This window comes from Tachypleus tridentatus, chromosome 4, assembly GCF_004210375.1.
Source record: "Tachypleus tridentatus isolate NWPU-2018 chromosome 4, ASM421037v1, whole genome shotgun sequence".
In the NCBI taxonomy this organism is placed as follows: Eukaryota; Metazoa; Arthropoda; class Merostomata; order Xiphosura; family Limulidae; genus Tachypleus; species Tachypleus tridentatus.
This window is the reverse complement of record NC_134828.1, coordinates 1508596-1520667: the sequence shown is the minus strand read 5'-3', so window position 1 is coordinate 1520667 and position 12072 is coordinate 1508596. Positions and strand designations below refer to the sequence as shown.

The 12072-nt window shown below is 33.4% G+C and overlaps 1 protein-coding gene across 1 annotated transcript in view; it reads left to right on the top strand.

Moving 5' to 3' along the window:
* LOC143249996 (inactive phospholipase C-like protein 1) overlaps positions 1-10696 on the top strand; it is a 45452-nt gene extending 34756 nt beyond the window's left edge. Inside the window, exon 3 of the mRNA XM_076500631.1 lies at positions 10467-10696. Within this exon, the coding sequence (XP_076356746.1) occupies positions 10467-10696 (230 nt within the window). The remainder of the gene's footprint in view (positions 1-10466) is intronic.
* Positions 10697-12072: the final 1376 nt, after the last annotated feature.

The following is a 12072-nucleotide window of genomic DNA, read 5'->3' as shown; positions in this document are numbered from 1 at the left end:
GTTAAAATGGGGTTCTAGCAGCGAGATGTGACAATTTCTTTCTTTTATGGATATAAAACCTAGTGGTTTAATTATAACCAACGCAAATCAGTCCTGACAGTAGCTTATAATGGTTTCAAATTTCAAAAATATTCTTTAAATTGAGGTATTTGTACTGCACGGGGACAATAAAAGTATGTATTGTGTGTACTTCACTGTCTGTACATTTATGTATTCATTGCACTGTCTTTACTGGTTTTGTAGGGATCAATACATAACCTTCACCAATAATACTTCAAAAACAACTACTCGTTTTGCTCATGTACTCATTAGGTTTTACCTTCCAGTTTGTTGAATTTCGCGCAAAGCGACACGAAGGCTATCTGTGCTAGCCGTCCCTAATTTAGCAGTGTAAGACTAGAGGAAAGGCAGCTAGTTATCACCACCCACCGCCAACTCTCGAGCTACTCTTTAAACAACAAATAGTGAAATTGAGCGTCACATTATAACGCCCCCACGGCTGAAAGGGCGAGCATGTTTGGTGTGACGGGGATTCGAACCCGCGACCCTCAAACTGCAAATTTTGTAACAATTATGAACGCTACACAAAATCAGTGAACATTATTGTAAAGTAACCAAAACGAGATCTTATTTTAATTAATGAAGTAACATCTATTAATCTACAGTGTGACAACTATTTAATAAAACCATAAAAAATCGGTAAACGTGCAATATAAAATGATATTTGTGGGTATCGGTGATTGATGAATATTCTAAACTCACGTAGTAGGATTTGCAAGTCTAAAACATCCCAAATTAAATACACAAATAATAAATAATGATATTAAAAATATTAATGTTGTAGATAAATGATAGATTAAATCTATCTATGCATCATTCAGGACGAACAAATGTAGTTTAATTTTCTTGACTATAAAAGCACTATAAATTTCAGCAAACTGAAAGTAAGATTTCCAAGGTGGAGAAGCAAAAAATTACAAATTTTAAAGAAAAGTTTTTGTTGTTGTTGTTCTGAGTTTGTTTCTAAGGTTGTTTTTATATTTGTTGTTGTTGTTCAGAGTTTGTTTCTAAGGTTGTTTTTATATCTGTTGTTGTTGTTCAGAGTTTGTTTCTAAGGTTGTTTTTATATTTGTTGTTGTTGTTCAGAGTTTGTTTCTAAGGTTGTTTTTATATCTGTTGTTGTTGTTCAGAGTTTGTTTCTAAGGTTGTTTTTATATTTGTTGTTGTTGTTCAGAGTTTGTTTCTAAGGTTGTTTTTATATTTGTTGTTGTTGTTCAGAGTTTGTTTCTAAGGTTGTTTTTATATCTGTTGTTGTTCAGAGTTTGTTTCTAAGGTTGTTTTTATATTTGTTGTTGTTGTTCAGAGTTTGTTTCTAAGGTTGTTTTTATATCTGTTGTTGTTGTTCAGAGTTTGTTTCTAAGGTTGTTTTTTATATTTGTTGTTGTTGTTCAGAGTTTGTTTCTAAGGTTGTTTTTATATCTGTTGTTGTTGTTCAGAGTTTGTTTCTAAGGTTGTTTTATATTTGTTGTTGTTGTTCAGAGTTTGTTTCTAAGGTTGTTTTATATCTGTTGTTGTTGTTCAGAGTTTGTTTCTAAGGTTGTTTTTTATATTTGTTGTTGTTGTTCAGAGTTTGTTTCTAAGGTTGTTTTATATCTGTTGTTGTTGTTCAGAGTTTGTTTCTAAGGTTGTTTTTATATTTGTTGTTGTTGTTCAGAGTTTGTTTCTAAGGTTGTTGTTATATCTGTTGTTGTTGTTCAAAGTTTGTTTCTAAGATTGTTTTTATATTTGTTGTTGTTGTTCAGAGTTTGTTTCTAAGGTTGTTTTTATATCTGTTGTTGTTGTTCAGAGTTTGTTTCTAAGGTTGTTTTTATATTTGTTGTTGTTGTTCAGAGTTTGTTTCGGAGGTTGTTTTTATATTTGTTGTTGTTGTTCAGAGTTTGTTTCTAAGGTTGTTGTTATATCTGTTGTTGTTGTTCAAAGTTTGTTTCTAAGATTGTTTTTTATTTGTTGTTGTTGTTCAGAGTTTGTTTCTAAGGTTGTTTTTATATCTGTTGTTGTTGTTCAGAGTTTGTTTCTAAGGTTGTTTTATATCTGTTGTTGTTGTTCAGAGTTTGTTTCTAAGGTTGTTTTTTATTTGTTGTTGTTGTTCAGAGTTTGTTTCTAAGGTTGTTTTTATATCTGTTGTTGTTGTTCAGAGTTTGTTTCTAAGGTTGTTTTATATTTGTTGTTGTTGTTCAGAGTTTGTGTCTAAGGTTGTTTTTATATCTGTTGTTGTTGTTCAGAGTTTGTTTCTAAGGTTGTTTTTATATTTGTTGTTGTTGTTCAGAGTTTGTTTCTAAGGTTGTTTTTATATCTGTTGTTGTTGTTCAGAGTTTGTTTCTAAGGTTGTTTTTATATTTGTTGTTGTTGTTCAGAGTTTGTTTCTAAGGTTGTTGTTATATCTGTTGTTGTTGTTCAAAGTTTGTTTCTAAGATTGTTTTATATTTGTTGTTGTTGTTCAGAGTTTGTTTCTAAGGTTGTTTTTATATTTGTTGTTGTTGTTCAGAGTTTGTTTCTAAGGTTGTTTTATATCCGTTGTTGTTGTTCAGAGTTTGTTTCTAAGGTTGTTTTTTATATTTGTTGTTGTTGTTCAGAGTTTGTTTCTAGTTGTTGTTATATCTGTTGTTGTTGTTCAAAGTTTGTTTCTAAGATTGTTTTTAATTTGTTGTTGTTGTTCAGAGTTTGTTTCTAAGGTTGTTTTATATCTGTTGTTGTTGTTCAGAGTTTGTTTCTAAGGTTGTTTTTATATTTGTTGTTGTTGTTCAGAGTTTGTTTCGGAGGTTGTTTTTATATTTGTTGTTGTTGTTCAGAGTTTGTTTCTAAGGTTGTTGTTATATCTGTTGTTGTTGTTCAGAGTTTGTTTCTAAGGTTGTTTTATATCTGTTGTTGTTGTTCAGAGTTTGTTTCTAAGGTTGTTTTTATATTTGTTGTTGTTGTTCAGAGTTTGTTTCTAAGGTTGTTGTTATATCTGTTGTTGTTGTTCAAAGTTTGTTTCTAAGATTGTTTTTATATTTGTTGTTGTTGTTCAGAGTTTGTTTCTAAGGTTGTTTTTATATCTGTTGTTGTTGTTCAGAGTTTGTTTCTAAGGTTGTTTTTATATTTGTTGTTTGTGTTCAGAGTTTGTTTCTGGAGGTTGTTTTTTATATTTGTTGTTGTTGTTCAGAGTTTGTTTCTAAGGTTGTTGTTATATCTGTTGTTGTTGTTCAAAGTTTGTTTCTAAGATTGTTTTATATTTGTTGTTGTTGTTCAGAGTTTGTTTCTAAGGTTGTTTTATATCTGTTGTTGTTGTTCAGAGTTTGTTTCTAAGATTGTTTTATATTTGTTGTTGTTGTTCAGAGTTTGTTTCTAAGGTTGTTTTATATCTGTTGTTGTTGTTCAGAGTTTGTTTCTAAGGTTGTTTTTATATCTGTTGTTGTTGTTCAGAGTTTGTTTCTAAGGTTGTTTTTATATTTGTTGTTGTTGTTCAGAGTTTGTTTCTAAGGTTGTTGTTATATCTGTTGTTGTTGTTCAGAGTTTGTTTCTAAGGTTGTTTTTATATTTGTTGTTGTTGTTCAGAGTTTGTTTCTAAGGTTGTTTTTATATTTGTTGTTGTTGTTCAGAGTTTGTTTCTAAGGTTGTTTTTTATATTTGTTGTTGTTGTTCAGAGTTTGTTTCTAAGGTTGTTTTTATATTTGTTGTTGTTGTTCAGAGTTTGTTTCTAAGGTTGTTTTTATATCTGTTGTTGTTGTTCAGAGTTTGTTTCTAAGGTTGTTTTTATATTTGTTGTTGTTGTTCAGAGTTTGTTTCTAAGGTTGTTTTTATATCTGTTGTTGTTGTTCAGAGTTTGTTTCTAAGGTTGTTTTTATATTTGTTGTTGTTGTTCAGAGTTTGTTTCTAAGGTTGTTTTTATATCTGTTGTTGTTGTTCAGAGTTTGTTTCTAAGGTTGTTTTTATATTTGTTGTTGTTGTTCAGAGTTTGTTTCTAAGGTTGTTGTTATATCTGTTGTTGTTGTTCAAAGTTTGTTTCTAAGATTGTTTTTTAATTTGTTGTTGTTGTTCAGAGTTTGTTTCTAAGGTTGTTTTTATATCTGTTGTTGTTGTTCAGAGTTTGTTTCTAAGGTTGTTTTTATATTTGTTGTTGTTCTTCAGAGTTTGTTTCTAAGGTTGTTTTTATATCTGTTGTTGTTGTTCAGAGTTTGTTTCTAAGGTTGTTTTTATATTTGTTGTTGTTGTTTAGAGTTTGTTTCTAAGGTTGTTTTTATATCTGTTGTTGTTGTTCAGAGTTTGTTTCTAAGGTTGTTTTATATATTGTTGTTGTTGTTCAGAGTTTGTTTCTAAGGTTGTTTTATATCTGTTGTTGTTGTTCAGAGTTTGTTTCTAAGGTTGTTTTTATATTTGTTGTTGTTGTTCAGAGTTTGTTTCTAAGGTTGTTTTTATATTTGTTGTTGTTGTTCAGAGTTTGTTTCTAAGGTTGTTTTTATTCCAACGTAAATTTTTGTTTTGTTTTATTTTGGTTTCAGAAACTTTCCAGAGATCCTAGCAAAGTGGTTATTTAATTGTAAACAAGGCAGAGCAGATGTGAATTTTATGTATTATGAATAACTCCTTGGTTTGGATTTTATTTTCAGATTATTTGTTTCGATTTCGAAGAAAAGAGGTAACTTCCAATCAATGAATGATTCAACTTCAGTTATACCGTTCACATTAATTTGATCTGAATCAATAAACATCACTTGCACTAACTTCAAAACCCAACACCAGGTGTTAGGGCGCTTAAGTCCCACTCTGATGGATTCTGGTTGGAATCCCTATCATACCAAACATGCTCATTCTGTCAACTGTAGGGCGTTATTAAGTAATTTTTAAATAAACTATTCATTGGTAAAAAGAGTTGCCCAGGAGTTGGCGGAGGGTATAGCTTTGTGCTCAATTCCAATGAAAAATCAAACAACGAAACTTATTCCAGCCTGAAATTGTTTAATATATCTTGTGTAATATAATGAACCGCCTTTAGTAATGACAGTTTTCTATTAAAATGTAAGCCTTAAAATAAAAGGCTTTCGTATAATAACGGCATAAAGCTGATCACAAAGAGACTGTTGTTATATTTCAATCTGGATTCGAGACCAACTTATAACATCATATCACTTTCCTTCTGTGTGGTTTTATTTAAAATCCAGCTAAATATAAACAGAAATTGTCGGTAGTCTTTGTGGTTTCTGTTCAATGAATCATTATTCTAACCACGCAATGTTTCGTTTGTTTGTTACATCTTGCGCACAGCAACTCGAGAACTACCTGCCCAACCGTCCTGAATTTACTAATTAAAACCTCCATCCGCCACATCTTGAAGTACTCTTATCAAACAAAAAATGGGATTCGTTGTCACGTTATAACACCCTCAAGGCTGAAAGGGAGAGCTTCTTTAGTGACGGGATTCGAAACTGCAAATTGAGAGTCGAGCACCTTAAGCAACAGGCCATTTTCTTTTAAACGTTTGAATTACAACAAAAGAGCTCATGTTTAAGTGCATTCCAAAATGGGACCATCAAACCGTTTTCGGTGAAGAACCACACCCGAGAATCCAGACCGAAACGGTTTATAAATATTACCTTATAATGGCACAAAACCGTATACAAGAGTTACACGTACTGTTTCAGCTATTAACGTTCCTTTTTTAAGATAAAAAAAGGCCTCTTTATTGGTCAATAAATAATAATTAAACTCCACGCCCTGGAAACAGGTTAATTACCATATTTACATTATAGGATGGTAATATGAATCTTATGGTTCTAGGAAAGTTTAATACAAAATAGTACAATTATAAATAACAGAATTATATAACTCTCATTTACTGATAATTTGTGGTTATTCTGTTGAGATCATGGAATTCTGTCATCCTTCTTTATACAGAGTCTGGTCCACAGTATTCTGTTTAAATGTATTAAAACATCTTCCGAATGGTACAGGTGTTGTGTAGTTGTTAACAAGCCGGATACCTTCCTAACGGTACAGGTATTGTCTAATTGTTAATAGGCCGGTCTATAATTGGGTATTTTCAAAGTTTACGTTTCAGATAGCCCGTTCAATACCTTTTGTCATGGACGTATTATAAAACTTAGTTTGTTCAGTTATTTGTGTTATAAAACTTAGTCAGTCCTGTTATTTGTATTAGAAAACTTAGTTAGTCCAGTTATTTGTATCATAAAACTTAGTCAATCCTGTTATTTGTATTAGAAAACTTAGTCAGTCTAGTTATTTATGTTATAAAACTTAAGTCAGTCCTGTTATTAGCTGACTTCCCTCTGATCAACAGTTCTGAACTTGGGACGGCTGTGATCAGTCGACCAGGTCAGTTTTAGCATCAAGTGTCGATCAAGATAAAATTACTGGACTGACCAAGAGTTATAAACAAAATTTCTATAAAAAATACCGTCATGATTACTACACGTTACTGCAAGAACATATATAATATTGTGTCTTGGCAAGCGAGTCATATTCTTACCAATTAGGTCTCTTGGTTCGTAATTTGTGGGTCACGGGTTCGAATCTCTGTCACATCAAACATGTTTGTCCTTTCAGTCGTGGGGGCGTTATAATATGACGGTCAATCCCACTATTCGTTGTTAAAAGAGTGGCCCAACAATTGGTGGTTGGTGTAGATGCCTATCGTCTAGTGTTACACTACTAAATTGGAGACTATTAGCGCAGATAGTTCTCGTGTAGCTTTGCGCGAAATACAAATCAAACAAAAATACCAGAAGTACTTCAAACTTTGGTGCAGACGTGTAGCTTTCTAACTCAATTGTGGCGTTTTAATCGAGTCAAACAGTGAATTTGATAGTTTATTCCACGCGTAACATCTTCAGTTGGACAGCTTACAGACATTCAACTTGAACGTAAACAAATTACATGGACGGGAGGTCAACACAATTCACTGATTAGTGTTTAAAACTGTTAACACTACCTTCACACATTATATTACTGTATGATCGGTCGCTAAACTGAGGTCATTAACTGAAACCAATGTTTTAAGAAACGTGAACTTACACGCTAGAAATCGGGTGTTCGATCTCCATGGTGGACAGAGAAAAGATAGTCCATTGTTCATATTTGTACTTAACTTTAAAAACAAAAACATTATTTTTAGACATTTCGTCAATGTTCTCAGTGACACAGTAGTATGTCTGCGGACTAACACTCCCAGCAACCGAGTTTCTATACCAGTAGTAGGCAGATCACACATTGTCCTTCATGTAGCTTTGCGTTTCACAAAAAAAAGAAACTCTGTTTGTTTATTTGTTTTTGAATTTCGCACAAAGCTACTCGAGGGCTATCTGTGCTAGCCGTCCCTAATTTAGCAGTGTAAGACTAGAGGGAAGGCAGCTAGACATCACCACCCACCGCCAACTCTTGGGCTACTCCTTTACCAACGAATAGTGGGATTAACTGTAACGTTATAACGCCCCCACGGCTGAAAGGGCGAACATGTTTGGTGCGACCGGGATTCGAACCCGCGACCCTCGGATTACAAATCGAACGCTTTAACGCACTTGGCCATGCCGGGCCAAAAGAAACTCTTTTTATATATTTTGATAGATTCAACAACGGCAGAGTAGATCTAATTTCTTGTACCTTTGTAACCCACCTGGTTCTGAAAATAAGAAAGACTCTTCCTAACGACAAGCGACATCTCTCATGTTTTTGGATTAAACTTACAAACAACCACTAAACTCAATAACAGGTGACACTTTTGCCTATTTTAAGTTGTAAAATCGAAGCGATACAAATGAAAGTATAATTCTCAAACATCATAGCATCTAATACTCTTCAAACCATAGCAGACATTTTAAATAATACGGAATTAATGGAAAACATGACATATTTATCCATTAAGATTCGCTCTTCATGATACTCGAACTTTGAAATGCGCACAAACAGAACATAATGTTGTGTAAAGTAAAGTAATAAAAAACGTTTCAGTCGTGCACTTCTAAATCTACCAACTGTAAATATAAATTGAAAGAGAAACTTATATTTTATTAGGGGATGAATACGGAAAATTGGTTTTGGTTTTGAATTTCGCGCGAGGGCTATATGGACTAGCCATCCCTAATTTAGCTGTGTAAGACTAGAGGGAAGACAGCTAGTCATTACCGCCCACCGTCAACTCTTGGGCTACTCTTTTACCAACAAATAGTGGGATTGTCCTAACGTTATAACGCCCCTCGGCTGAAAGGACGAGCATGTTTGGTGTGATGGGAATTCGAATCCACGACCCAGGGAAGACTGAAGGTTTTGACCTTCGATGTTGTTTTTGAAGGCACATGTTACAAGTACGTTACTATTTTACCACATACACGGTAATGCACATGTTAAAGGTACGTTACTATTTTACCACATACACGGTAATGCACATGTTAAAGGTACGTTACTATTTTACCACATACACGGTAATGCACATGTTAAAAGTACGTTACTATATTACCACATACACGGTAATGCACATGTTAAAAGTACGTTACTATATTATCACACACACGGTAATGTATATGTTAAAAGTACATTACTATTTTACCACCTACACGGAAATGCACATGTTAAAAGTACGTTACTATATTACCACATACACGGTAATGTATATGTTAAAAGCACGTTACTATATTACCACATACACGGTAATGCACGTGTTAAAAGTACGTTACTATATTACCACATACACGGTAATGCACGTGTTAAAAGTACGTTACTATATTACCACCTACACGGTAATGCACGTGTTAAAAGTACGTTACTATATTACCACATACACGGTAATGCACATGTTAAAAGTACGTTACTATATTCCCACATACACGGTAATGCACATGTTAAAAGTACGTTACTATATTACCACATACACGGTAATGCACATGTTAAAAGTACGTTACTATATTACCACATACACGGTTTACTGCCTGAAGCCTTGTTCCCACGACTGTTCTCGCTGTTTGTGAGATACAGCTTCACCGTGAAATACAAGAAACCGGAGTTCTTAACCTCATCAAGGCTGCTACTCTTTAAAGAGATTAATTTAGAGTTCGCCACACTTTATTATTTCATGGTTATGTTATCGCTCTGCACACTTACCACCACTTGCTTCTGTTCCACCTGAAACAAACAGCACTCTCTTCAACATCCAGTTCTTCTGGGCTTTTTCCAGTTTTCTTGTCTCTACTTGCGCTGTATTATGTTATGTAGAACCTAGTCTTATTGTATTTTTGTTTTAACTCAGTTTCGTCTTATTTCACTATACATTTATGTGCATGAAATCTTCAACATGTTAAAATCTTTATGCGCGAACTACACTTCAAAAACTAGAAAAGAACATTTTCTTATATAATAACAACTATAATTTATTTTTCCTATATGTTTAAAAGAAATACAGTATTGTATAACCTTATTGGTACTTACAGCCTTATTTACTAAATATTGATTTCACTTTCACTTAGTGGTACTTGCAGTGTTATTCACTATAGGTTAGTTTAACTTTCACTTATTGGTACTTGCAGTGTTATTCACAATAGGTTAGTTTCACTTTCACTTATTGGTACTTGAAGCGTTATTTACTATATGTTGGTTTAACTTTCACTTATTGGTACTTGAAGCGTTATTTACTATATGTTGGTTTAACTTTCACTTATTGGTACTTTCAGCGTTATTCACAATAGGTTAGTTTCACTTTCACTTATTGGTACTTTTAGCGTTATTCACTGCAGATTAGTTTAACTTTCACTTAATGGTACTTGCAGCGTTATTCACTATAGGTTAGTTTAACTTTCACTTATTGGTACTTTCAGCGTTATTCACAATAGGTTAGTTTCACTTTCACTTATTGGTACTTGCAGCGTTATTCACAATATGTTAGTTTAACTTTCACTTATTGGTACTTGCTACGTTATTCACTATAGGTTAGTTTAACTTTCACTTATTGGTACTTTCAGCGTTATTCACAATAGGTTAGTTTCACTTTCACTTATTGGTACTTGCAGCGTTATTCACAATATGTTAGTTTAACTTTCACTTATTGGTACTTGCAACGTTATTCACTATATGTTGGTTTAACTTTCACTTATTGGTACTTTGTCACTGCTAATATTCACTATATGTTGGTTTAACTTTCACTTATTGGTACTCTGTTTGTCACTGCTAATAGATATTTAATATTTTTCTGAATATCTACTTGCAACGCTTTTTATTTTGTGTGTAAAACTTATCAACATGTAGTCGGTCCATTCAAGAGTCCATCTATTCGTTTTGTTTATAACGGATTCATTTATTTAGCTCAGTATAATAATCTTAATGTCAACTTTTTTTCTATGGTTTTAATACAGTTTTGTCATACTCACGTCTTCCAAGTTTCAATTTCTGTATTGTCCTAGCTACACACTTTTATCTTATTTTTTCAGTTCCAATTAAATGTATTCATGAAGTTAGAGCCGGTAAGACCACCGAATTACTCAGAAGGAAAGACATCGCTGGTGGCTACGACGAAGGGTGTGCTTTGTCAGTTATCTTCGGAAATAGATACAAATCTGTTGACCTCATAGCTTCATCTGCTGACGAGGCTAACATTTGGATTTCCGGTCTAAGTGTTCTCATTGGTGGATACAAAGGTATTTTTTCTACAGCTTACTAATTTAAACTAATTTAACCACTACCATAATGGTAATGGACTTACTGCAGCTGAACAAATGTTTTGATTTTAGGTGTTTAACAGTCAATGGATTGTTACAAGATGTATGCTAGTTTTTAAAATGTGGATCCACTGAACATTCACTGCCGTGATAAGTGTCGTAAATGTGCCTTCAGAACTATACTATACATACATATAAACTAAAGAATTCACATGTTTGTAGAAATATATGTCATAATGTAGTAAATTCAAGGTCCGGGCGTGGCCCAGTGGTTAGTGTTTCGAGCCATTAACACACCTTACTTTCGTTTATAAGCGCGTTATAAAAATAACAGTTAGTTATTTTATGCGATTCAAAGAAACGGAGAAACCCTTAAGAAGGCGAGTGCTACTGGTTGGCTGCCCTTTTTCCGGCCAGAACCTACAAATTAAGGACGGCTATACGTGAATCCTTGGGGTCTCTGATCAGTCAGGTTTACAACTTATGCATAAAGTGCCATTAAAATGGAAGTTTTCACTTTGTTGTTTTCCTATCACTCGGTGCCATCCAAAAATTGGGACGCCTTATTTGCTGTGGTAACCATAACCATTGAATTAAAAACTGAAATAACCATCTTCTGTAATAGTTAGTTATATACAGGTTTCTATTCCCCATTCAAAAGAGCATTTTGATATAGGGGAAAAATTGGAGGCATGAGCCTCTAGCGCCCCTTCTCCTGTTCAGCTGCCTGTGAGCAAAGCGTTCACGATATTTTTGATGTATTATTATTGGTGTATAAATCTATCAATATAATTACTTTCCAAGTATTGTCTGACCCCATGTCCACTGTAATAACAGGCCACATCAGTGAAGTTATTCACTTTTACTACACTTAAACTACAATAATTTGAAGACCTTAATTCTGTCTATGGACAGAAGTTGTTCGGTACTACAACCCATAAAATCAAAACTTATAGAAACTGCCTTAAAACGGGCAAAAACGTGTTAGGAAGTTACGAACAGAAGTGATTTTGTGCTCTAATGGTGCTCATAAAACTATTGTATAAGTTACTTCAAAACGTCTCAAAAACAAAGTTTTATATAAATTACTTTAAAAGTGGGCTAGAGAACCGCTGAAGGACCTGTAATAAAACTTGTTCCTACATGTAACATTACCTGTAAAAAACATGTATAGAACCTGTTTTGAAGGAGCCGCTAGGAAGGTATTCCAGTAATTATTTTTACACCTAAAAAGAAAAAAAAAAAGAAGTGAAAATACCTCTTCTGTGGTTCCTGCTGTTGATGTTCATCAAAGCTAAATTTTTTTATTGAATTTGCTGGTAAATATTTGGGGCCTGGCATAGCCTGATAGATAAGACACAGGACTCGCGAGTCGTGG